The 26,963-nt window shown below is 46.9% G+C and overlaps 2 protein-coding genes across 18 annotated transcripts in view; both read right to left on the bottom strand.

Annotated features, from left to right (window-relative positions):
* LOC132585974 (bone morphogenetic protein 8B-like) overlaps positions 1–7,811 on the bottom strand; it is a 49,347-nt gene extending 41,536 nt beyond the window's left edge. The window contains exon 1 of the mRNA XM_060257869.1: positions 7,448–7,811. Coding sequence (XP_060113852.1) covers positions 7,448–7,793 — 346 coding nt within the window. The 5' untranslated portion in view covers positions 7,794–7,811. The remainder of the gene's footprint in view (positions 1–7,447) is intronic.
* A 4,338-nt stretch (positions 7,812–12,149) lies between these two features.
* Positions 12,150–26,963, bottom strand: part of MACF1 (microtubule actin crosslinking factor 1) — a 414,929-nt gene continuing 400,115 nt past the window's right edge. For 7 of the 17 annotated variants that reach the window (XM_060258431.1, XM_060258442.1, XM_060258434.1 and 4 more), the window contains 7 exons: positions 25,127–25,144; positions 22,279–22,396; positions 21,389–21,457; positions 19,014–19,225; positions 17,292–17,402; positions 14,503–14,626; positions 12,150–13,844 (listed from right to left, as the gene is read on the bottom strand). In XM_060258431.1, the coding sequence (XP_060114414.1) occupies positions 13,588–13,844; positions 14,503–14,626; positions 17,292–17,402; positions 19,014–19,225; positions 21,389–21,457; positions 22,279–22,396; positions 25,127–25,144 (909 nt within the window). In that variant the 3' untranslated portion in view covers positions 12,150–13,587. The remainder of the gene's footprint in view (positions 13,845–14,502; positions 14,627–17,291; positions 17,403–19,013; positions 19,226–21,388; positions 21,458–22,278; positions 22,397–25,126; positions 25,145–26,963) is intronic. The other 10 variants (XM_060258441.1, XM_060258448.1, XM_060258449.1 and 7 more) reach the window with 6 other exon arrangements.

Here is a 26,963-nt window from a genome sequence, read left to right as displayed (position 1 = left end):
CAAGGAAATCCAGGGTCATAATGCAGAGGCAGGCAACAGCAAAGCACCGCTGAACTTCTCTTGCCTTGAAAACCTCATGGGGTTGTCATAAGTCAGCTATGACTTGACAGCAAAAAAAAATTGTAATATTTTCCTTTGGGGCCTAAGGGATTTAGGAATCAGCATGCCATGATGGGAAAAACCATGGGCTGCATTTTCCTTTCCTGGGTAGACAGAGACTTTGCCACTGAATCAGGCTGACCATAATCTGCTGTGAAATACACTGAGCTCTGTGCCGCTGTTCTGGCTGCACAAACAAGCCTGGAAACCAAAGGCAGCAGAAGCTTTGGAGAATGTCCCCAGCTAGCAATTAGAGGCAGGCTACAGGAGGCAACCCACACTGCCTGCTGGCCTGCCCAGACACCCACTCTGCTCTCCCACCAAGGTGCCCCCAGATGTTTCACTTACTAAAACAGACAGAAGGGAAGCGGCTCCACCCAATCTTGGGCAAGGATGCCAAGAGCAAGAAGGAACATCCACCACCACCCTCCGGCAGGCACAGCTGGCCTCGGCTCCCTTTGTGCTGCCTGGTCTGCATGCCTTGGAAGCGCCAGAGAAGCAGGCATATAAGCTTTGAAAAGGAGAGGGGGGCAAAAGCCAGCTCTGTAGCTAGGGGCCATGGAGGGCTGCAAAGGGAGGGGCCCCTTTAAATTGTGCATGAGGCTGGCGACTGCTCCTGTCTTTCCTCCTGCATGATTTAGAGCCCACCGATCAGCTGATTTGTGAGCCCTTTAAATGCATGGTAGGAACAGTGGCTGTTCCTGGGCACCCTGCCTGCATGATTTAAATCACACAGGATGGGGAAGGAGAAGGGCAACCTTGGTACGGGGAACGAGGGTCCCCCCCAAAACTGCCAGAGGGTCAGGCCCCGTGGGCCCCTGGTTAGCAACAGGCCTCAAAAAAATTGACCGGGCAATTCTTTTGTTAGATATATGACCTGAAATCAACTCCTCCTGATCTGAACAATTGAAAAAGGGAAGAGAAATTTACCAGACTGGCATAGCTAACTTATGGAATTCACAGCCTCAAAACTGCAGGGTGACCATTGTGTTCAATGGCTTGGCAAATTCATGAAGGGAAGATACTCTGACAGCTTAATAGAACCCCCACGTTCAGCAGTAGTATAGTAAGGTGCTGGAGACATACAACAGGGGAGGGCTGAGGCCACCATGCCTTGCTTGTGGACCTCCCAGGGGCACAGGGCTGGCTGTTGTTGGAAACAGAAACTGACTGGACATGCCTTTGGGCCTGACTGAGGTGGGCAACCATTATGTTAAAGAAAAAACAAGACATTTCTTAGTGAGCTACACCTGCCTCCTGATAATAAACAAACATTCTCAAAGGGGAGGGATGGTGGCTCAGTGGTAGAGCATCTGCTTGGGAAGCAGAAGGTCCCAGGTTCAATCCCTGGCATCTCCAAAGAAGGTTCCAGGCAAATAGGTGTGAAAAGCCTCAGCTTGAGACCCTGGAGAGCCACTGCCAGTCTGAGAAGACAATACTGATTTTGATGGACCAAAGGTCTGATTCAATATAAGGCAGCTTCATATGTTCATATGTTCAAAGCTACCACAAGGCTGTGTGGATGGGACTCTTCTTTAAAACAGCAATTCCATAGGTACATGTTACTTTCATTAGGCAAAAAGGCTTGAGGTGATGGGGCAGGGCTTGGGAAGAGGGAGGAGCTAACAGGTGCTTGGAGGAGGGAGCTTGTAAAGAAGTAGAGAGGGGTGGGCTCAGCTGGAAGCATCTCTGGCATTCCACACTGATGTTGGTGTTCAGACTGCAGAAGGCAGAGTTGAGAAAACCATTCAAACTTCCTAGGAAATAGCACCCACATTTTAAAAATCTGGCCTCTCCACCAACAGCACCTGTTCCTGCCCCCATATGATGGCTGCCCCTCAGCATAGTTTTGAAAGTGACAATAATAAGTGCTGTCAAATCATGAAGTTCCACTCATGGGTTTTTCATAAGTAGATATAGATAGATCCAAGTGGGCAGCCATAGAACAAAGTAGGAATCAAGTTGCACCTTTAAGACCAACAAAGTTTTATTCAGAACGTAAGCTTTTGTGTGCGAAAAACACACTTCTTCAGACGAGGGGATCAGGTACAGTGGGCTGAGCAATCCTGCACTTCTTTGGCAATCTCCCACCAGAGTCCTAGCCAGGGCTGACCCTGCTTAGCTTCCAAGCTCTGATCAGCTTGAGTTGCTGCTGAAGCCACTGAAGGTGATACAGAAGTGGATATTTCTGCCACTAGCAGTTTCCCTAACACTGACAAAAGAAGCTGCACATGCTGAGTTCTTGTGCACCCTGCCACTCTGGGACAGAGTGAGGGTGTTGGGCAGGAGAAGCTCCCTGGTGCATCGCACCCAAAGATGTTGCCAGCTTGCAGGCCTTTTCTCTGAGCTGTTGCTAGAAGACAACACAGTATCCGAGATCAAGGCTGCCTGTCCCCCTCCTTCCTTGGCCACCAGTAAGCCATTAAACTGGGTGGCTCCCCCAAGCTCTCTACGTTTCCCAGAAATAGCTGCAGTGGCCAGTAAGCAGCTCTCTGAAGAAGAATCCCTGCTTCCTCTTGGCACTGGGTCTCCTCAGCTCTTGCGGTTAGGATGGCAAGCCTGGCGCAGCTGCTCTTTTTGTTGGAAAAAGCAAGGCAGCTTGCGAGAATCATGCTTCTAAAATGTTCTTAGAATTTCTCGGATGCTAAAGGCCTCTAAGGTACTTTCCTAATGGGAGGTCACCCAAAGTTAACCTGCCCTTCCGGCAATAGTTGCGGACAGGTTGCCTAGTTATGGTCAGGTGTGGACAGGTGGCTTAGTTATAGAGAGAGACATCCATTCATACTCAAAACAATGTTTTTATTTTTTAAAATATATATTTTTGCTGAACATAACTCTCATACAACAAAGAACATGAGGGAGAAGAAGAAGAGGAGGAGATTCCACTAACTGAAGGAGTCTCTCAGAGTGACTTAGAATCTCCTTTCCCTTCCCCTCCCCACAACAGACACCCTGTGAAGTAGGTGGGTCTGAGAGAGCTCTGACAGAAACTGATCTTGAGCAGAACAGCTCTGAGAGAGTTATGACTGACCCAAAGCACCCAGCAGCTGCATGTGGAGAAGTGGGGAATCAAACCCATTTCTCCCAGATAACAGTCCGCACACTTAATCGCTACACCAAACTGGCTCTCAAATTTCTAAAGTGTACCAAGTAAACCACCTTGTAAAAAAAGTCTGCTGTGAAAACGTTGTGAAAACAGTGTCACCCCAGAGTCGGAAACATCCGGTGCTTGTACAGGGGACTACCCTTACCTTACAATATTTTCATTTTGAAACACACGCCTTGTGTCTGTAATATACACGCTACTACTATCTCACACCAAAACAAACCAAATATATGGAGTTTCTAGCTCTTGTCTTTGCACAGCAAAAACTTTGAAGCTTGCACCCTTTCTCTTCCATCACTCCTTCCCTGTCCAGTACTCCAGAATATCTGAAAACTGGAAATAAATAATATAAGCTTATTTTTTTATAAATGTTTTTTTTCTTGCTGCAGAACACATTCAAGGTAAATGTTTATTAGTAAGCCAGTAAATGTTTATTAATAAGCAATTAAAACAGCCATAAAACTAAAATAATTAAAATGATCCTGTCATTAACAGCCTCACTCAGGTCTTGCAAACTGAGGGCTGTGGCTGCCTTTCTTGAGTCCATCCATTCCATGTTGGGTCTTTCTCTTTTCCTGCTGACCTCAACTTCTCCATGACTAGCTACTGTCACTGAACAAGACTGGATACTGCTTGGGCAAAGAGGGATATGAGGATGTTGCAGACATTTACTGGGGAGCAGCCAGCTGTTTGTTCCAGAAGTATCGCAAATCCTGAAGTGCAGTAAAGGAGGAGAGAATCAAACCTGGCAGAGGAAGCCATTTTATTTATTCCCCCAAAGTGTGTAGCTGAGTGAGATAGTTGCTTTTGCTCCAAAACCAAAAAAGACAACGGTATGAGTTCCACTGAATGCTCTGCAAGTGTGTGTTATTGTTAGCAAGCAACATAATTTGCTGAATCTCCTAGAAGTGTGATCCAGCTGAAAAGCTTTTGGTTGGAAAACCACCATCTCAGTAATGGTTGACATCCACGATGCTGTTTTCCATGCTTGGTGTACAGGATGGAGATTCAGGTCCTCACACAGGGGCACTCTGCAAAGGTAAGCAACACCCTTGCTGCAGAAAGCAGAGCCACTGCCCCCAGGGACTGGACAGCACACACAAACTCATCTGGCATCTTTTGTCTTCTGTGCAAAACCACAGACCACTGTGCAGGAGGCTGCAGTTTCCCTTTTCACTCTTCTCCCCACAATTACATTACCTACTGCTTCATGGAGGTTCTTTTCATATCTATCAAAGCTGATTTGGATATGCACTTTCCCTTTAGCTATAAAGTAAACTGTCTGTTGGAGAAAGGGAAATTTTCCTCCCCCAGCACTTTACAAATCTGTAATGTTAAGTCTTTCTCTGTTACTTGCAGGAGAGAAAGCATTAGGAGAACACAGCATGGGGTTTTCATGCACAGCCCAATGCAGAACTTCTAATGTAGAACCCTTTCAAATTTCCCCACTATTTGATAAGGGCCTTTGCAAAATGCACATAATACAAAACTGACCTTTTTTTTTTTTTTCAATTTTAAATGATTTTATTAAAGAAAATTCTGAAAGTAAACATATCGTGAATAAATATAAGAGATACATACATTGACAAAAGAAACCAATACAATAACACACATTAAACACAGAAAATAAAAGGGGGAAACCAATACTAGGCTTACATAATTAAATACATTAAAGTAAGTTATAACCACAAAAAATCTTTATACAATTTAGATTTGTTATAAGAATTGATATAAAATGGATCACTATCGATTTTTCCTAAGATAGGGAACCAGGTCGCTATGTACTTGGAATAAGCCAGGTAGGGGTCAGTAGTGTCTAATGTCGCCTGGATTTTGTCCATTGCTATATGGTCCCAAATTTTTAGGAGCCAGGTGTCAAGGGACAAGTTGTTAGCATTTTTCCAAGATTGGGCTACTGTTGTTTTTGCAGCTGTTAAGAGTTTGGCAATTAGAGATCTTTTCGAGGGTGACAATTTAGAACCGGGCCAGTGGTTAAGAAGTATCACAGTGGGGTCTTCAGGAATTATGGTATCCAATAAAACTGACCTTTTCAAATATTACCAATGCTTAGCGCAACCTGGAAGAAACACTCTCACCATCCAGTTCAGACTCTTGTTTGTTTCCTGGAGACCCTTTATATCCACATTCTAATGGGCATTTGGGGCTCCCCTTTGAACACATGAAGCTGTCTTACACTGAATCAGACCTGCCTTGGTCCATCGAGGTCAGTATTATCTACTCAGACTGGCAGTGGCTCTCCAGGGTCTTGCACATCACCTGTTGACTGGTCCTTTTAACTGAAGATGTCAGGAACTGAACTGCACCACTGAGCCATGGCAGGGCCAGGCTTCTCCTACAGGGCACGGCAGGCCACTCCACCACTAACTCTGCCGGGTGGGGTTGAGGGTGCCACTCAAGGACTGGCAGCTGAAGCCCCTCATGTTCATTTTGGTGTCAACTCCCCAGTGGCTTACACTGATTTCTGGGGGAGGGGAGAAGAATGTACACCACTTGGAGTTTTCTGTCTCTGGCACCAAACAGGAGCTGCTACTGATTTAGCCTAGCTAGAAAGTTCCCAAAATTCAAGCATTGGGTCTTGAAGGATGAGAGCTGTGAAAGCAGCTCACATGGGGAGTTTCATTCCATCAGCACTTCAGAAGCCCAGGAACCAGCTCGACTGGATTCCAGCATCATTCTGGTTTTGTTTCGACTCTCCATTCCACCCCGTTGGGGGAAACAGACAGCGAAGCCCAAGGTCTCCTGCCCACAGCTTGGCAAACTGCCCTTGCCCGCTGGCACAGCAACCAGAACCCTGGCTGCAGGTGGCAAAACATCCATCCAATTTTATCCTGGGCATGTCTTGAACAGAGGGGAGCATCCCTGTGTCGGCCCTTCTCCACTCTCATGTCCTTTTCTCCTCCTTGGCAGCAAGGGCCAGGGAAGACATGCCTCCCCTCAGCTGCTCCCAGAATACACTACATCTGTCAGCAGAGAAACAGAGAATGCAGAAAGGATAAAATTGTCATTCAGTTTTGTATTAGTATGCCTATTGCATTGTTCATTCAATGTCCTATAATGGATGGCTACACTTTCTGCCTTTCTGTACATCATAATCCACAATGAGTGTCAGTGAGAAAGGTGGGCTATAAATATTTTTTTAATGCTGTCAGGTCAAAGCCAACTGATGAACAAACAAAGCTGTCTTATACTGAGTCACACCCTCAGTCCATCAAGGTCAGTACTGTCTACTGCTTAGACTGGAAGCAGCTCTCCAGGGTATTAGGCAGAGGCCTTTCACATCACCTACTGCCTGGTCCATTTAACTGGAGGAGCTAAGGACTGAAGCGGGGGCCTTCTGTGTGTCAAGCAATGCAGCCCCCCCTGAGACTCCCCTAAAGAACTGAGATGGCAATCCTTCATGGAGGTTTCAAGACAAGAGAGGCAGAAAAGTACTTTGCCACCGTGGCTACCCTGGACTTCGTTGGCTGCGTCCTATCCAAATACTAACCCAGACTGACCCTGTTTAGCTTATGCCTTGACCCAAATAGCCCAAGCTAGCAGAACCTCATAAACTCCATAACGTTACCTAAATAAAATAAAAGGAGCTGCAAGAAGAGCTGTAAGAGAAGGAAAGGAGTATCAGTAGGCTTTGGCAGCAGGGATGGTTTCTAGCTCTGCCTCTCGCCCTCTGTGGCCAAACACTTGCCTTCCTGAGCCCTGGGTCACCCTATCCTCCCTATAGTGGGCGAGGGCCTGTTTCCTTGGCCTGGCAGTAGCATTCTCCAAAGCCTCCTGCAACTTGGCGCCAAGGGTTCCCTCTAAGCTGCGTTAGCGTGAGCTAGCTCACAGATTTTTAGCCTCCAGCTCACACATTTTTGTCTCAGCTCAGGAAGGATGACCCCAGGGCACAACAATTTACGCAGGAGCTCACAACTTTAATGCCGGTAGCTCACAAAGTAGAATTTTTTTTCACAAAACTCCGCAGCTTAGAGGGGACATTGCTTGGCGCTAGGCCAGCTCCCGAGGGCACGGCCCGCTTCTGGGAAGGGACCCGAGAAGCGCTCCCCATTGCAAGACGCCAGCCAACCGCGAAGGCCGCGCGCCCACCAGGCAGGGCAGAAGTTGAAGCCGTCTCGCTCTACGCAAGCTGGCGGACAGCTGTTTGTAGCGCCCGGCCGCGCCGCTCCCCCAAGAGAGAGCGCAGCCCGACGCCAGCGCGCTCCGGACGGGGCAGAGACTCACCCACGTTGACGAAGCTCATGACGGTGTCGGCGCCGTCAAGCGCCCTCCGCTGGGGCGTCCAGCTGGGGCCGTCGTGCTCGTCGTTGCTGGCCATGGCCCGGTACAAGTCCAGCATGAAGAGGGGGGCGGCGGAGGGGGGCGGCCAGTGGCGGGCGCCGGCCGGAGCGGAGCTGCCCGGCAAGCCCAGCAGGGCCAGGATCTCGCGCTGCATCTCCCGCTTCTCGCGCCCGCTGAGGCGTCGGGGCGAAGGCTGCGGCTGCTGCGGGCAGGAGGCGACGCGACGGGCCACCTGCCGCTCCCCGCGCTCGCCCGCCAGCAGCAAGAAGAGCAGCGGCAGCAGCCGCATCGCGCTGGGCGCGCCGCCGCCGTCGGGGCGGCCCTTTAAGCGGAGCGGGCCGAAGCACGTGCGAGCTGGGCGGCCGCTGCCAGGGCCTGGCCCTGCCCTTTCTTCGGCGGAGGCCGCGGGGCATGGGAAGGCTCCCAGGCGGCGGCCCTCCAGTCCGGCCCCCTCCCAGGAGACTGCCTGGGTCCGGCGAGCTCCTTGGGGCAGAGGCTGCAGCCAGAGAGTCGCGGCGGGTTCGGGTTGCGCTCCATCGGGGCCTAGGGTTGCCAGGTCGAACTCAAGACATATCTGGGGCCTTTGGGGATAGAGCCAGGAGCAAGAGAGTTCTGGCCGACATATTTAAAGGAACCACGCTCCTTTAAAATGCCTTCCCATCATTTGGAAATCATGGAGGATGGGGGCACCTTCTTTTGGGGCTCATAGAACTAGACCTGATAGTCCAATCTTTTTGACACTTGGGGGATGTTTTGAGGAAAGGCACCAGACGCTATGCTGGAAATTTGGTGCCTCTACCTCAAAAAACAGCACCCCAGATCCCCCAATACCCATTGATCAATCCTCCATTATACCCTACAGGAACTGGCCTCCATAGGGTATAATGGAGTGCCCAGCAGACATTCCCCACCCCACTTTCAGATTACCATAGGGGAGGTCCTCCAAACTGGGGGATCACCTGCCTCCACCTGGGGATTGGTAACAGGGCCAGATGAGCTCTAGTCCAGGGAAAGGCAGAAATAGTGTTATCTGCTCTTTAGGTACCAAGACACTCCTTTGGGATCTATTGCATGAGAGCTCCCATTTATAAGCCCGCCATGCCACTGGATGGTCTTGGCCTGGAGCACAATGCTCCTTCACTTCTGTTTGGCATTTAGCATTGGACAGCTGGAGGTAGACTGCCTCTGGGCAGGGGGGCTCAGTTGAAGTTGACCTTTTCTCCCTGAGCTTGTTCAGCTTTTGAGAAAAGCCATCTTCCTTAAGAGGTTATCCCAGAACCTCTGTGGCATTACAGGGAAGAGAACAGCACTTCGTTCTTGTGTTGCAAACCCTTGCATGGTTTTTATTCCAGTGGAAGGTCTCACAATCCAGAGAGAGAAAGAGAAGTTGCTTCTTGTGATGGGAACTTCCCTAGACAGACCTTCTCTGTAGGAGGTAGGAAAGAAAAAAAAAACAGAACAGCAAGCAGAGGGCCTCCATGTGTAGGAAGGATGCAGTCGGTGGGATTATATAAAAATTCAAAATGTAATCAGGAAAAATGCCCAGACTGTTCCTCATAGCTGTGAAGGGGCCATGGCTTTGTTTGCCCCTTTTAATGTCTTGAGAAATCTAAAATTTATTGGTATAGTATTTAGAGTGTCAGATTGGGATCTAGGGAGACCAGGTTAGACTTCTCCCCTGGGTGGGGGGCCAGGCACACACTCTCAGCCAGTGAAAGTTGCTTTGGGTCCCCGCTGGGGAGGAAAGCAGGCAATATATAAATAAATAGCATAGTGTCTATCAAATTGAGCTCTAGTCCAGGGAAAGGCAGAAATAGTGTTATCTGCTCTTTAGGTACCAAGACACTCCTTTGTATTGTTACTGCTACAAACTTAATGCAGTCTCTCTGGATGCTACTATTTTTATTTTTAAACTTGCAGGTTGGAAGATCAGGGTACAAAATGACCTCTGGCTGTGCATAAATATAGTCAAACAAAGATCCCTAATGCATTTCAAGATTTTTTAAAATTAAAAAAAAGGGCAGGACTTTCCAAAATGGGTGTCATGAATTCAGGCAGTTTTCTTACTCTTGAGTAGCATTCTTTTTTTAGAAACCTGTTGTAAACGTAGGTGGTTTCCCCAGTTTTTTCTGTACTGCTGTGTTTATAGGATAGATACAGCCCAGCCAAAGATAAGATGGGGAAAGCAGAACAGAATCCCACCTCCCCAGTAAAAGATAACACAACTGCTGAGAAGAAGCATGGGCAGGGCAGGTACCTTTGGAATTCTGAAACAGGGTGATAGTTACAAACACAAAATGGCCACCATAGGAGCCATCCCAGAATGTCAGGAAGTGAAGTTATGTATAACTCTCAACTATAACAGTTTTAACATTTCAGGCAGAAGCTTTGTTTAACAAGATGCCTTTTAAAATGAACATATTTTCTTCAATATATCTTAAGTCACTCAGTGAAGATCCTTGTGCTGTGGTGGCAGCTGTTCCCGAAGCAACATTTTAAAAAAAATGTTCAGCCAACCAGGTCTCCAGTGGCCAATAAGAAGCCCTCCTGGCAAAAACCCTATTTGTCCCCACCAGTTCTTAAAAACTTGGGTGCCAGGAAAGGTGTTGGCAGCACCATGGCACCCCTGGACACCATGTTAGAGACCTCTGGTGCAGTGGTTAGAATATCTTACTAGGATCTGGGAGATCCAGGTTTGAATCCTCACTTGGCTGTGGATGCTTGTTGGGTGACTGAGCCAAGGAGTCTCTCAGTTTTATCTATCTCACAGGGTTGTTGCGAGGACAAAATGGAAGGAGAGAACAATATAAGTGGTTTGGGTGCCTGACTGGGAAGTAAGCAGGGTATATCTAAATAAATAAAATGTCATTGTTTCCCCTCAGTGTCAGTTTTTTTCATCCCAAGTGTCCTAATTGCCTTCACTTCCCTTTGAGGGCCCCCAGTGCTGAAAACAGGAAGGTTCCCCCCTCAACATGGGCAGAGACCCTGAGGTACTCCTTTCTTGCACTTAGATGTTTGAGGTAGAGCATTCAGCTGCTCACCTATTTTTCAGCCCAGGGCAACCAGAAAACTTTGAGAGGCTGAATGAAAAGCTTGGGGGGAGGCATGGCCACTGTACCATAAGTTGCTCACCTCTGTCCTCCACATTTCTATAGATGCTATACCCAACAAGAGACAGGTCTGTAAACCAATGACAGAAGGCTGTAGTGGTTGCCCAATCACAGAGCTTGGGAACACAAGAACACTACAAAATGATGCCTTTTGAATGTGGACATTGTAATTCCCTTGCCACTCAAGGAACCAACATCCAGCACCTTCATAGCTAACAAAAACATCCTGGGGTTATTATGACACAAAGTTTTGTCAGCTTCCTGGGCAACCACCAAGGGCAAAATATCTTGCTAATATTTCACATAAAAGCAGTAGTGCCTTTGAATTCTGGTATAGGGACTGGTGGTGTTTGAGTGTGCCCAGCCTCTAGAAGAAAAGGAATACTAACAGGCACTCATGCTAGCCCAGTTTGGTCATATCAGAAACTAAGCAGGTTTGGCCTTGGTTAGTGGTTGGATTGGGAGACCACCAAGAAAGACCAAGGTTGCTATGCAGAGGCAGGCAATGGCAGACCACATGTTTGTTACTTGCCTTGAAAACCCTATGGGGGTCATTGTAAGTCTGCAACAACTTGATGGCACTTTCAGCCAATACAAACCTTCTAAAGCAATCCCTTAACTGGCTCAGAACTCATCCTCTAGGTCAGGGGTGTCAAACTCATTTGTTATGAGGGCCACATCTGAAATAAATAAAACCTTATTGGGCCGGGTCATGTCAGGTTGGACCAAGCCTATTTAAGGTTAGGTAGCAGAGATATAAATTTTATACAGAACACAAACAAATGTATATTTTTTAAAAATTAAAACATGCAAACAATGTTAGCACTCATTGGTCTTAAATATGCTTTCTTTGTATTTCTCTTATGGGATCCAGGGAACTGGGCAAAGGAAGCTCTGGCTCTTTCCTTCTTTCCCCAGGAGACGGGGGTGGGGGGGTGGGCTCAGCCAATAGAAGGAAGAGGCTTGGCTCAGTAGCTCTGCTGTGCGATTGAGAGAGCTTGGCAAAGCAAGCTCTCCCTTCTCCCCAAGGGAAGAGCCTCAGCCAATGGAGAAAATAGAGGCTTTGCTCTGTAATTCCTGTGCGATTGAGCAGCCCTGGCAAAGCAATCTGTGATGCAGAAGGAAGCAAGAGAGAAGGAAGCAGTTGACAGCCAGTTGCTCGGGGCTGATAGGAGCTCTCTGGGGGCCTGACCCCTGCTCTAGGTAGATGTTTAAAAACAAACAAATTAAAGGATATGGTGTGAAAAACAAAAAATTAAAGGATTTGGTGTGGGTGAACATGGTCCTTGGACAGAAAAGCCCCAGCTGCAACAATAACAGGGTAGTATTTTTCTTCCACATGTGCAAAATACCAGAAGTGGCTATAATCCATCTCTTGGCATTGCTCAGAATTCCCAGATCAACCTGGAGAACTTTCCTGGGAATGCTCCCATTCTGTAACTAGATTTTGGATGTAAATGACTCAAGTCATGCCGGCTTTTCTTACTTTATGGAAGAAGGAAATAAAGGTAACTCACTGATACAAAAGCTGACAATAAGAGGCCAGGGTCCTTTTATTATTACTGCAAGCAATTTTAATACAAAAAGTGTCTCTTTTTTTTAAACAATTCATTGGTAGAGCTTCAGAGTTCTGGCTCAATTCAACCAACTGAGAGAATCACACAGCAATGTGGTCAGAGTGGGCCAAGAGCAAAAGTTAATAATGCAGGAAGACCAGAGAGCCCCTCCCCCACTCCCTTCCCCTCCCCCCATTTATGGTCACATGATTAACTTTTTAAAAAATTTCCTCTACAAAGGAAAAAAATGAGCATACAAAAAGCAAGACAGGGCCTTGCTAGCAAGTGGGCTGCTGGTGATACTCTGAAACATTTCCAAGAACAAGCGACGGTGCGTGTGGAAGCCAGCCTTTTCTTCTCTGGAGTGGAGAACCTGCAAACTTCAGTCAGTCTGGTCTGACGTGGAATTTCGCAGTTGAGACAATAAATAGGAAATGATGCAGTTAAATAGCAGTTCGTGAACTTAAAAAGTGGTCAGTCTTTTACAGTGGCGAGACAGGAGAACGAGGCACGAAAAGTCCCCCTTTTGTCCCTTAGTTAAAAGGTCATCTTTGCATACCCACCCCAGATGTCCCACACCAGGGTGATGTTTCTGGACAGACATAAGTGCAGTCCCCACTCCAAAAACATAAGATTAGTTGTTCTTTAAAAGCTCAACTGCTGACAGTACTTTTGTTTTGCTAGATGCAGCACTTGTAGTGAACTTTACTTGTCACAAAGCATGTGCAATTTATTTTTTACTTATTTTATTCAAACTCACTCCACTTGATCTTCAGGTAAAACCACAATGATTTTCTATTTAAAAAAATTGGAAACAGATCCCCTTCACCTCACATTTCTCTCTTATTGAGGTATCCATGATTTAGAAAGAAAAGAAAAAAGAAAAAAAGAGGAAAGAAAGAGTTCCTTGAACACTGCTGGATATTCAGGCGTTGCTTTTTAAATATAATTTACCTTGCTGAGACAGCAAGTTGTGTTTTTATAAAGATCCATTTAGGAAACAATCCTAAAAGATAACGCAGGATCATCTCCTGCACTGCACAGAAATCCTATTTATATATTTTTTTTGCTTTTTTTCTTACAGTTTTCACATCATGACCTTTTGCTTGCTTGCATTCTCTTCCACATTTCAATTTGTTTTCCTGGCCCCCCCCCCAAACGCAAAAGAAGGTCACCAGAAGGCAAGTTTTTTTTATCTACATAAATATTCACATGAAAATAGTAACTTACAAAGGAAAAAAAATAAACAGAACAAAATAAGGCAGCTTCATAACACAATTATTCTTTTACACTTTTTAACAATATAATTTTCTCCTGTGTAGAATAAATATACATCCAATGTATGAAGCAGGATTAAAAAGTGGACACAGGTTTCTCTTCTCTGTGTGTAGATACGCAGGCGGGTGAGAACGCAGTATTATCTCTTGGGGCCTGGAGTTTTGGGGGTGGCAGTGGCAGATTTTTTGGACATGGTTGGGATTTTGGAAGGCTTGGCCATTCCCCGTCGGGAACTGCTCTGCCCTCCTGTTGCACTGCTCTCCGATGTGTCTGAGCAGGCTGATTGGGTTTCCAGAAGGTCGAAGTCAGAAGCGTCGCTACCCCGGCGGCTGCTGGCTCGGCTCCCTGCACGGCTTCCAGCACGGCTTGTAGGGCGACTGGCAGTTTTCTTAGGGTCTGAAATTTAAACGGGATAAATGTGTGTGTAAACAATGTCACTGCACTGGAAGACTGGGAAGGACTAACAGCCCATCTTCGCAGTTGGTCAGCTGTTATCTCTGCTTCCCCATGGTCCCTCTCATTTCAGCCAGAGGCAGGCTCTGTGGGCATCCCAGCCGGTTGCCATGTGTTTTGCATGCTGGAACCGGGGCATTCCAGTTCACATGACAAATGTGGAGCAGGCCAGCTGGCTCTTTCCAAAACAGAACTGAACTAGCCCAGTGGCATTGCTTCTTGATTCCAGGCATGGGAGCAGCTAAGTGCTGCCAGCAGCTGTGCCTTAGCTGGTAGAGCATTTGTGCTGCATGCCCAGGTGATGTCCAAACCATCCAGGCAGCTCCAAAACCATCCAGGCCAGCAAATTACAGTAAATCAATACAAAATAAGAAACTAGGAGCTTCCCTCTGCCAGGGCGGTGGTGATAAGATGTAATTTTGAGTGTATAAAGCATTCCCCACACAGCATCTCACTCATTCTTTTAACAAGCTTATTAAGTAGGACAGCAGTACTGAGCTCATACTGCAGGTTAGGGGACTGAGGACCAGAGATGGAAGACCAGCCTGAAGCCTCCTCAGCTCATGGCTGGGAATGGTTTCAGGTTTGCCACAGCACTTACCTGCCCGATTGGTTTTGGCCCCGGAAGAAGCTGGGGAGGAGCTGTTGCTGGTATCACCAGCAAGAGAAGTTCTGCTTGAATGGAAAGTGGGTCGCTTCAGTTTACTGCTTGAAGATGGGGTAACCTTGGAACAAAGGAACATGGAAAACTTTTCAGTGGGGAAGTCCGAGCCATGACTATGTTCAAAAACAGATGAAGCTCAAGGGGAAATCTGCACTCTTAAGCAATGAGGAGGCAGTCCAAAACATCTGCATATAGCTCGGCAAGAAATATAAGGTTGGATCCAGTGGAGGGTTTCTGTGAATGGAAGGAAGGGGGGATTTCAGCAGATACCTTCTGCTACCAACCTCAGACTTCTCCCTGATGTGGTTCCTGGGGCTCCTGCAGCAGGAGTGGGGAAGGGAGGAAGTTGTGGTCTGTGGACAGCAATCCTTTCCATCCACATATGTTTCTGGTTGATCCAAGAAACAAGACCAACACAGGTACTTGGCTCAAATAGTGAGTTAAAACGGGGCCCAGAAGAACCAAATTATAGTGGAGGTACCAGAACATTTAAAGGAGGGCTTCTGTTTCCCTAGTAAGTTTGCTCTCTGATAATAAATATTTACTCCTCTTGGTCTGTCCACTTTCTTCCTGACTGTTCAGAGGTGCTGCAGCTGGAGGAGAGACAGAGAAAACCTGAGAAAAGGCCATTCTGCTCTCTGTCTTTTTTACCACATGAAGCCAGCTAGAAGGCAGAACACTGTCGCTGTCCCTAAAGGAAGAGAAGGGGCACTCCAGAGTTGGCGGAAAAGGCACCTTGTGAAATTTAACTTGCCATTTCTCTAAATCACTTTCAGCAGTTTTGGGGTTTTTTTGCTTTTGTATGAAAGTGTAGCCCCATAGAAGAAGCAGAACACAGGACAGAATAATTATTTGGGGAGAGGGACAAGGTTTTTGACAGATTCCACCACAGCAGGGCCAGAATTTTGCCTTGCTGGGGGGGGGGCTAAGTTAAAGCCACGCATATAGGTCTGCCTGTGGAGCAAATAAGAAGAGGGACCCAAGCCTGACCACAAAGGCCTACATGCCCTCGTCACTGGGCACAATTTCCCCCCCCCCTATGATGGGTAACAAACCTGCAACTTACACCAGCCTGACAGTTTCTTTCAAACAGAAAGCACTCAACTTCCCATTTGCTTGCTTCCTGCATCACCTACCTCTGCTTTTCCAGCAGGCTGAAGGAAGGGGCAGAGATCCTGAGATAATCTTTCAGGTTTGAGGAACCAGGAGAGGGAGTCCCTGCAACCCCACTGTGTCTTAATGGTTAGTAAGAAAACAGAACTCCCTCCTGCAGAAGGGTCGTGCAGAAAGTCCCAAGTTCAATCCCTGATCCCTCCAGTTAAAAGGGATCAGAGTTGGGAAAGCTTCTGGCACCCAGAGTGAGGCCATTCTGGGCTGGATAGGCCGGGGGAACATGCTCACTGGATAGCAGCTCCACACAATTTGTGCGGCCTCCAAGCCAAACCCTGCCCTGTGGCTACTACTGGGGGCTTGTCTGAGACACCCAGAAGACTGCCCAACGTTGCTGGTAGCCAGCATTTGACTTGGTGGTGTGGGCCCACATTCACTGATCAGATAGTGGGACAAAACTGGTGAGGTTATGCTGGCGATGAGTGGGTGTTTATTTGTGAGACTATTTTAGTACTGGTGTATTACTTTAATAGGAAATGAAATTTAATCCTCCTGCAGCCACCTCAGTGCATGGACAGCTCCTAATGCCAATTCTGGAATGAATCAGACGGGAAACAACTGGAAAGGGAGTCAACTAGCTCTGCTAAGATCACTTCCTGTCTTCATATAGATGCTGGCAGGGCCGGGAAAGAGCCAGACTTTCCCATCCACATGGCACCTATGCCTGCTTTGCTGCAAAGCTTTAAAAAAAGATCAAAGTAAAGCGGATTTAGGAAAAGCTGCAGAAAAGCCAGAAGGTGCACAAAAGCATACAATGCTATGTCGAAGCGGGGGGGGGGGGGGGTGAGGGAGGGGGTGGAGCCCTGCTTCCCTTTAGCATCCAAGCTGGACCAAAAACCTGGTGTGGAGGTGAGCCAGGAGGGCTTTTTCTGCTGTGGCACCCAGTTTCTCACATTGCCTGCTTACCTGCTTAAATTATACCCCACCCCAGGCCACAATTCAGGTAGGCAGGCATGGTGTCTGTGCTGTTGCTGATTTTTGCAGATGTCAAGACAGCATTAATAAGTCACTTCTAAATGAAGAATAACTGTAGTAGGAAGCCCATTGTCCTTACAGTTTAGTCATTTCATATTTTAAAAATAGGCCTGATTTTTTTTTTTTAATATCTGAAATTTTTTTAGCAGAAACTGTTTGTAAATGATGCTCTATATTTTCTGTGTATGGTGGTGGAAACTGTCTTTGAGTCAACGTATGGCAATCCCTATAATGTTTTCAAGACAAGAGACATTCAGAAGTGGTTTGCCATTGCCTGCCTCTGTGTAGCGACTCTGGACTTCCTTGGTGGTCGCCCATCTAAGTACTAACCAGGGCATGTCCTGCTTAGCTTCCAAGATCGGATGAGATTGGGCTAGCCTGGGCCATCCAGGTCAGTCAGGGCTTTCTGCGTATATTCTTTTAAAATAAACAAGTTTGACCTAGGCACCTAACAAAAAGGCAACAGCCTGAGCATTAGTGGAGGGTTAACCAAGCACTGTTATAATGAACGAGGAAAGCGTTACGAGAGGAAAAGGCTGCCGGCCACCCTGCTCCACTGCCCCAGGGAAGCCATACTCTACCTCAGAGGCGGACAGGTGCAGGTCGGCACCATCGGAGACCCTCAAAGAGGTGCCTGCCTTGCTGTTTACCAGCCAGGGTTTGTCATAACAGCGAGTGAAGTGATGCAGAGTCTGTGAAATGGAGAATCCAAAGAGAGGTTGAAGGAATGGGGGGGGGGGGGGGGAGGGATGGGGAAGTCAGAGAGAATGGAGGCAGGAGAAGAAAGTGTTCAAGATGGAAGGAAAAAAATAAAAAAAACCAGAGAGGTAAATAAATCCTAAAGTTAAAAAAGAGAGAGAAAGAGGGATCATGAAAACAAACGCACATTGGCCCAGTGAGATGGAGGATGCACACAGGTGGAGGCACACAAAGGCCTCAGGGTCAATGTGGCCATCTCAGCAGTGCCCAGATTGGGAAAGAAAAATTCCTGACATCCCAGAAAGACACAAATCAAAAATGGCCCCCAAATGAAAAAAATAAATCAGACACACATGAACAGATAACAACTTGGAGGGGAAAGGAAGGAAGAGAAACTCGCTGTGTTTTCTACCTACCTGTGTGTGGTAGAGCGTTTCAGAGTGAAGGTGGGAAGAAGTGACTCTGAGAGTCTCCCTCAAGGGTGCTGAGTTTAAGCCTCTGCCAGCACCCTCTAATCAGCAGATGCTGAGGGCCAAACCTCTCAACCGCTCCGCCCCCAAGCATCCACACGGGTTGATTCTGGGTACGGAATACCATCACACTTCATCCACAATCTCTTTAGGACTCCATTTATTTGTGTGTGTATATGTGAGGTGGGAATCTCTGCCATGCTGTGCTGTTCACCCAGCCACGTTGCCTGCAGGGTGCCACAGCCAATGTGGTGTAGAGATTCGGATCTGGGAAACCCAGGTTCAAATCCCTACTCTGTCATGGAAGCTTACTAGGTGATCTTGGGCCAGTTACACACTCATTCTAACCTACCCTACAGGGTTGTTGTGAGTATAAAATGGAGGACAGTAGAATTATGTAATCAAACTTGGGGTCCCTGCTAGGGAGAAAAGTAGAATATAAATGATTTGAGAGCCAGCTGTGGTGAAGTGGTTAAGAGCTGTAGACTGTAATCTATAGAACTGGGTTTGATTCTCCACTCCTCCACATGAAGCCAGCTGGGTGACCTTGGGTCAGTTGCTGTTCTCTCAGAGCTCTCTCAGCCCCACCTGCCTCACAGGGTGTCTATAGCGGGGAGAGGCAAGGAAGGTGATTGTAAGCCATTCTGAGACTTCTGGAGAGCCAGTGTGGTGTAGTGGTTAAGAGCAGTGGACTCTAATCTGAAGAAACAAGTCTGATTCCACATGCTGCTGCTGGTGTGATCTTGGGCCACTCACAGTTCTCTCAGAGCTGTTCTCTCAAGAGTAGTTCTCAAAAGAGCTCTCTCAGCTCCACCTACCTCATCGAATGTCTGTTGTGGAAAGAGGAAGGGAAGGTCATTGTAAGCTGCTCCAAGATTCCTTTGGGTAGTGAAGGGCAGGAGGTATAAAACCAACTTTTCTTATTCTTAAATAATAAATTTCTGCACTCAAAGTCAGCTGGTAGCTGCCTTCTACAGAAGCTTGACATATTTCTAATACCCACCTCCACTGCCCAGCATAGCACCAGGGCATTTCCGGTGCTGATGTCAAGAGGCCAGCCTGTGTCTGCCCTTCTGCACTGATCTTGGGAAAGAAAGCAATTAAACATGAAAATGAAGTGATTGAGTCTCTTACCTTTGTCCCACTGGCAGGCGTGGCTGGGGAGGAGGGCATAGAGGCGCAGCTGTGATTGCTCTGGCTGGCGCTAGAACTGGATCGCGTTGGGGAAGCTGCCCGAGAGGAGGGCTTGGACCTGCGACCCCTGGAGCGGAATGGCGCCATTCCCTGAGAAGCTCCCTCTGGGAGAATGAACTTCTCTCGAAGTTCGAGGTTAGTTCTTCCACGTGCTACAAGGAGGGCAGGAAAGATACAGGAAATCAGCATCGAAGCCAGAGCCTTCAGACACTCTGCCTGAGCTTGTCTGGGAGGCTCTGTCCTTTTTTCCTAGTTTCAGCTGATATCACACCCCATGGGAAGACCATGCTCACTCTCTCAGTTTGATAGGCCTGCACCTAAAAAGTTGGGTGAGGGCGCTCTCTTGACGGTGCAGCTGTTGGTAAACTAAGCATAAACGTGCTCTTTATAATTTATAAGAGCCTCCCTCTCCACATTTAGGGCCAAGCTACAAGAGACACCATTTTAGAAGCATTTGTGGTTCTTTAAAAACCTGTCAAGAGGCTTTGATCTGGATTGGGAACATGGTGGCCCCAAGAGCTCTTGTTCTCTCCCTGGAAAGGCATGGGCCACCATGCACCTCATCTGGCTCAGGGCCTCATGGCAATTTTGAAAGAACTACAGATTCTTCCCAAATGGTGTTAATTTTTTATTTTATTTTTAATGGCTACTGTCACCTGTAGTTCGGCTCGGAGTCAACACAATTGCTCATTTTCTCTCCTTAGCCTCACAGCTTGTACTACTCAGACAACTGTGCAATCATGCACACAGGCCATGCTTGGTATAATCTGCCTGCTGTGTTTGTAAGAGGAATTGGGTGGCAAGGTGTGTGTGTGTAATCTTCTGCATTACTCACTGGAAGCTGCTAGCCCCAAAGTGAAAAAGACGAATTGGCATGAGCACTTAATGCACCAGAACTCAAAAGATTTAGTTAGGCTTAAGTTTTAAAAGGTCTTTGTGAGGGACATAACCGAGAGTTCTCAGCCCAGCCTTGTGCACTCAGCCACCCAAATCCCCAAGTTACAGGAAAGGAACAAACCAGGATGGAGTGGAGATTTAAACATCTGCAACCAACAAATAACATCTCTGCTTGCTAGTTAAAATGACCAGCACATTCTGCTGTCTTGAAAACCCAACAGACAGATAAAAACACAACAAGGAACATATCTGTTAAGTAAGCCACACCATGCAAAGCTTTGCAGGGCAAAAAGTGAACTGTGAGATATCACATCGCATTCCCCCCACTCCATCCGACAAGCGATTGCAGCTTTTAGTACAGCATTGCAAGAAGACAACCTGTGGGCAGAGCAAAGTCAGGATGGCAGGACTGCTCCAAAGCAGCCCCAAAGAGCTCCCAAGAGGGGCAGCAAAGAAAGATCTCCTAGAGCTCAAGGAACACATGCGCTGAGTTCCGGCACAACATGGCAGGTGCAGAGGCAAAGAGGCTGCAGCAGACCTGGCCTGAAGGAATGACTTTGCTGAGTATGCTGCTGAGCAAGGAAGGAGGGTGCCTGCTGATTTGAAAAAAGGAGCCAGGGCAAACTCCATGGGAAGAAAACAGTGAGGAAGATGCAAAGCCTCTGCTTTTGAAGATCTTACATGGGAAAAGTGGGATAGAAGTATTTCAGTAAATGCATGCATTCCTTGAAAGAAAGACAAAGATGCCATGAAGGGACTATATTGTAGGAGGTGATTTCTTGTTCAGGCATGAGATGCCCAGGCTGATTCCGCACTCACCTTGCTCCGGGGCAGGCTTCCATTTCTGTGCGGAGCAAGCTGGCAATTTCACACCAGTTGCTCCATGCCACCATTTTGTGCAGGGCAAACCCGCAATTTGCTGCACCACAGAGTAAACCTGAAAAAACAGGTTTACACTGCAGCATGGAAAATCGCGGGTTTGCCCTGTGCAAAATGGCAGTGCGGAGCAACTGGTGCGAAATTGCCAGCTTGCTCTGCGTAGAAATGGAAGCCTGCCCTGGAGCAAGGTGAGTTCAGAATCAGCCCCAGATTCTCTTCCCTTATCCTTCATGAAGCACTCTGGGGTCAGCCACTACGAGAAAAACCGACACAGATAAAGGAGGCAATGCGATTGGAAGAGGCAACACAAGTGTAAGAGACGGATCAAGCAGCCCCTGGAAGCAACAAATGCCCCCAGCAGGCTGAGGATTCCTTCCTGCTGTCCCTTCCCCAAAAGCACCAGCCATGAGTGCTTTTTCCCTGTTCTTTGCTGCAGCGCTCCCAAGGGAAGGGGCGAGGGGAGACCAAGCCAGGTTAGAGATGCAAAGCCATTCTCGACAGGAGGACAAGGAGACGAAAGCCAAGAAAAAACCGCCAACCTATCGGAGACTGACTGGCAATCGAAGAGCTGGAATCAGAGCGTTTTATTTTACTCCCTGGGTGATGAACTAGAAGAAAGAAAATACACCAGATACAAAGGAAAGACAGAGGAGGGAATCAAAATAGCGGTGTGGGTCAGAGAAGAGAAGAAAAAGGAGAAAGGCAGGAGAAAGATTTGCACACTGGCATGCAGGGCAGCCATTTTGGAATGCTGCAGTGGGGCCTGAAAAGAAAGGTCAGCTTACAGACACAAAGATGGTGGGGTTTTGAAGGCACCTTCTCTCCACACAACAAGCCCGTGATTACCTACCATGTCCTTTGTATTCGTGGGAACTATGTCAGCTCCTGAAGTTTCAGGGAGAAGTGCTTTTTCAAGCTGGTTCTGGACCAGATGAAGCATGGTGGTATTTGAGGTGGGAGATCTATATAGAGGCCTCCTACTTACATTAATTCGCACAGGGGCACAGTCTGATGGAAAATTCTCCTGAACAACGTCCAATTTAATGAGCACAGCACAGAAGAGCTTCCTGATGCGTTGTGCCCTGGGGTTAAGATCCTTGCCTGGTACTTAAAACTAGATTTGATGACTTGTTGGTTTCACAAATCTTTTATAGTTAACACAGAATCTTACATAGAGGGTTTGGTTGCCAACCTCCAGGTAGGACCTGGAGACCCCTCCCCCAAATCAGCACTGATCTCCAAATGTCCGAGATCAGTGTCCCCCCCCCCCCCAATTGCTGTTTTGGAGACTGGACTCTATGGCAGTATACTTCACTGAGGTCCCTCCCCTTTTCAAACTCCACCTCCCACCCAAATTTCCCAGCCTGGAGTTGGCAACCCTAAGATTTGGACTTCAAAATACTGGTTAAGAAGCAGGCAATTTCCTTACCTCTGCAAGGATCATTCTTTACTAAAAATTCATCCAGGGCCATCCATCCTCCACCGACACGAACCATGACTGTGCTGCGCAGAATACGGACCAGCCGCAGCTGCTGCGAATCACCAAACTGTGGAAGGAGCAGAAAGTTCAGATACATAAAGATACTCAAAAGACAGGAGGGGAGGGGCAAGGCTCTTCTCTAAAAAGGGACTGCAGCAAAGAGACAAAATATTTCCATCCCTGGGACAACTGGCTGTCTGCCGTGTAAATTTTTAAAATGAAACTGACTCACTTTAATGAATTTTTACAAATGTAAGATAAAAATGGTGATGTGTCAACTTTGTCTTGCATTTACTAGAAATTCTTCTTTTAAAAATTCATCTCTGGGCTTTGGGCCCATCCTACCATCAAAACTACTTGGATGCTGAAAAGAAGGACAGATTCTGTGTCATTTCTTCCCTGAAGGACTTGAACCTTTGGGGGCCAACCACCCAGTCCTCCTGATACAGTCCATTTTGAAGAAGAGCCAGCTGGTAATGAAACAGAAATCAGTCAAGGAAGTCTAGTAATGTAGACTTCTAAATGACAGCAAAACCCTTCCCAGAAAAATCTGAAGTCAGTTTAATGTTCACAGAGTCCAGAACAGGCCACTGGCCACCAAACAGCACCCCATAAATATACCGAGCCTGGCCTCTGAGAGGCATAAGAGTCAGATCTCAAAATCTTTCTTAATGGTGAGTGATCCAGAACAGCCTAAAATTTCCCTGATTAGAAGAAATACTCAGGCAGCATCTCTTGACTTTCTGGCAGTCCTTCCTGCTGGTGTACATGTTACATGCTAAATACTTTATCATCCTACTTCAGAAATCTGTTTCTTTTTTATGTCACCCTATGGACAGAAGGGTCTTCACTATTGTCCTGTCAGGCAGGAATGCCAGGCTATCATCTTCTGCATGTACAGGAGTTCTGCCACTGAGTTATGAACCCTCCCTGCAGAACTGCCCACAGATCTTCAATAGCCCACTTCATATAAAACTCTCTAGCTCAGTAGCTCATCTAGCCCAGAATTGTCTACTTGGACTGGCAGAAGCTCTCCAAAGGAGGAATCTTCACCAGCCATATTACTCAAGAACTGGTTGCTTTGTACTACATTTTACCGGTGGGAACTGATTTTTTCTGTATGACAAAAGTTTTGAAAAGTTAGCTATGTACAGGGAGACTTCCTACTTATAAGGCTCAGTATCTGATATAGCTACAATGTTTTTTATAGGAAATTCAAATTTCAGGATGTTACACATTCAGCTGATTGGTCAAAACAGAATCCTGATATAAAAATTTACCATATTCATGTCACACGTTCCCACTATCTGATCAACACAGAGGCAGGATGCATTTCATGAAACAAATTTAAATGAATTTCTTCTATGAGTTGCTGGGACTCCCATCCTTTGTATATAAAATGGGGATCAAAATTAAGTAAGATAGGATAAGAAGCAATTTTTCATTTACCTTCCTGCAGCCTTGAGTTATTAATGATGCATGCAGATAGACTGAAGTTTTAGTGATAATTATGGAAGAAAGTTGTCCAAATGGATTCAGCACTTGTATCCCAAAAGCAATAGAAAAATTAAATTGAAATGATCCAGATGCTGGTATACAGAGTATACTTCAAAACTCTTTCGTGTGAGGAGGCCAGAAACCATTTCCTCTTGCAATGCATCACAAGAACAAGACCTTTGCTGGCACTGAGCTCCCACCCTATGCAGGCAGGGAGGGCAGTCACAAGAGAAGCTGACCCCACAAGGACCATGTGTGCCATTTCGGGCAGAGTTGAGTAAGAGAGCCTGAGAATTGACCATAGATCCATATATAGATATTTTGCCTTTTTTATATTTGTAAAAGGAATTTGGATTGGGCTTCAGCACTGGCCTGATGGTGGACACATACAGCAACTCCATAGGGGTGTCAAGGCAAAAGACAATCAGAGGTGATTCGCCATTGTCTGTCACTGCACAGCAGCTCTGGACTTCTTGGGTGGTCTCCCATCCAACGGCCAACCAGGGCTGAACCTGGTTAGCTTCCAAGATCTGACACAATCAGGCTAGCCGGGGCCATCCAGGTCAGGGTGGTGGTGGGGAATATTAACTGCTTTGGGGTGGGGGGAAGAGAGAATAACCTTTTTGCCTGCTGCTGTTTTTCTAATGCAAATCACATCCTACCCTGGTACTACTATTGGTCCTATGGGGAAAGGTGCAGGTCCTCATACAGAACCTGCAAATCAGCTGTTTTATTCAGCCCAGCAGCAGCCGCCTCTGGGTATTCAGTCCCAGAAGCTCAAGGTACTCCTGAGCTGACCCTTCAGAATCACAGGATCACACAGTGGAAAAAGGTTGCCACCACCTGTGAACTGAAAATAATGGAATGAAACTCTGCACATGCTCTGGGCCACCGCTTTATGCTTTCCAAAACATAGGAAGAAGACTGAGGTGTGAGCTGTGTGCACAGCAATGTTCCCCTGGCATGGCTGCTTGGCTTGGAAGTTTTCAGCTTGGCAGGTGAAAAATTCTGAGAAAGACCCGAGATTGGAACAAAGGGGCCAGGGCCAGCGGTGTATGCTGCTGTACCAGCATCCGTGCTTGCCCTGGAAGTTACACGTTGACTTTCTGTCATTCTTGTTGCTGTATACCAGGATCTGGGCTAAGTTAATACATCCAAGCTCTTCTCACAACATTCAGATAAGCAGGAGCCACCCACAGCAGAACAAAGATTTCTCTTTTTTTAGATTCACAACATGCAATGCTTTTAAGAAAAAAATCTACAAAAGTGCTTAAAGGCAGCATAGCAAGGCACACTGTACCTGGTTGCCGAGGAAGAACTATGCAGGAGAAGGATGCAAACAAGAGGAAAAAAGAGGAGGAGAGAGAGAGGGAGGGAGGGAAAAGGGGAGAGAAAACATTGTACAGGGTTAACAATGTAATACCGATGATCTGTGTCTTGTCACCCCCAAGTACCCACCTTCTGTGTACTTAATGCTATTTAACTTACTAAAGCCACACTTAGTTTGTCCCTAAAGATGACAACAACAACAACAACAACAAAAAGCAGAAGATGCAACCTAGAACTCCTTAACTGACTCTGGAAGAGGATCATGGGCTGGTATAGACTTCCTTCTTAAGCCACAGTAACAGCTGGGCTTAAAATACTTATTTGGCTACCTTGGGAGATCTGAGGGACCACCTCTCTGGATACACACACATACAGCTATTTCACTGGCTTCCCTAAAAATGTTGCCACCCCAAGCATATGCCTGGCCTCTTAGCTAAGTCCAGGGCCCTGCAGAAAACCCAGGTGGCTTTGCAGCCATGTCAGGACTGAAAGGGTTTGCTTCCAGAATAGCAATCTGAAAGAAAGCAGAAAGAACACAAAAACCAGATTCTTGGAGCATTTTCTGAAGCAAGCTGTTGGGCTGTAACATAAAACAGATAAAAGAAAAATACTGTTTCATACAACACACAAAGAACTTAGAGAATCCACTGCCACACCACATAAGCTCCTGGCCACTAGCTTAGAGAGTTTATTAAGGTGTGTGTGAGAGAAAGACATGTTCCTGAAACTAAACAGAACCTTCCTGTCCAGGGCAGAATATCTCTGAACACCACATGTTGGTGATAAACCACTGTGAGATCTTTGCAGTCATTCCCTTGGAAGATGAGTGGCAGAAGTTGGCTTAGGAGGGCCCTTTTCCAGTTCTGACTGGCCCCAACTGTGGCTGTTCCTGCAGAAAGCCATCCTGGTCACTGTCACTCCCAAGTTAGTGACACTCAGACTTGACTACTGTTAAGACACTTGGTGTGGGGCTGTCAGTGAAGACTGTTCACTGCTGCAACCCACCATGATGAACAAACCACACCAGCATCCTATAACCTGCTCTGGCTGCCAGTGTGCTTCTAGGCCCACAATTCAGGCTGTGTTTTTGACCTTTAGAATCCTAAATGTCTTGGGCCCAAGTCCGGGATCATCTCCCCAAGTCTTGAGGTCTCTGAAGGAGGCCTTTATGTAGGAACCTGTAACGTCTGAAGCAGGATCTTCGGAGGGTCATGTCAGCCTACTACACCCAGCCTGTGGGACTCCCTCATTACAGAAGCAAGGTCTCTGAACTGTCTTGCTGAAAAAGATGAAATACTTTTTATTCCACCATGCTGGTTAGTAGCAGATGAGCAAGATTCCAGTTCAGTAGCACCAACAAGATTTCCAGACTATAAGCTCTCAAGAGTCAAAGCTCCCCTCATTAGAAACTAGTAGGAATGGAGAGACTTTAAATCAGGGGTGTCAAATTCACAGCCTGTGTGCCACAACCGACCTGCCCAGGGCTTTAATCCAGCCCATAACTCTTTTGTCCCTCCTCCCCCCCCCCCCGGCCTCAGCCTTCGAAGCTTCAAGACTGCTGAAGTTCCCAGATCTTTCTGCCTTTTCTTTGCCTGCTTCATCAGGAAGCACTTCTGGACTTGCAAAGCTGAAAAGAAAATGCAGAATGGATTTTCCATTAATGTCTTTGAGTCTGGACAGACTACTCTGAGAGAAACTTGTCTCTGCTGAATGGACCTGAGAATTGGTGCCTAGTGAGTACTCCAACCTAGGAACCTACAGCCAAAAGGGGATATTACACAGGAGAGCCATTGCCAATCTGAGTAGAC

Source organism: Heteronotia binoei, chromosome 17 (genome assembly GCF_032191835.1).
Source record: "Heteronotia binoei isolate CCM8104 ecotype False Entrance Well chromosome 17, APGP_CSIRO_Hbin_v1, whole genome shotgun sequence".
Taxonomy (NCBI): Eukaryota; Metazoa; Chordata; class Lepidosauria; order Squamata; family Gekkonidae; genus Heteronotia; species Heteronotia binoei.
This window is presented reverse-complemented; position numbering and strand designations above follow the sequence as displayed.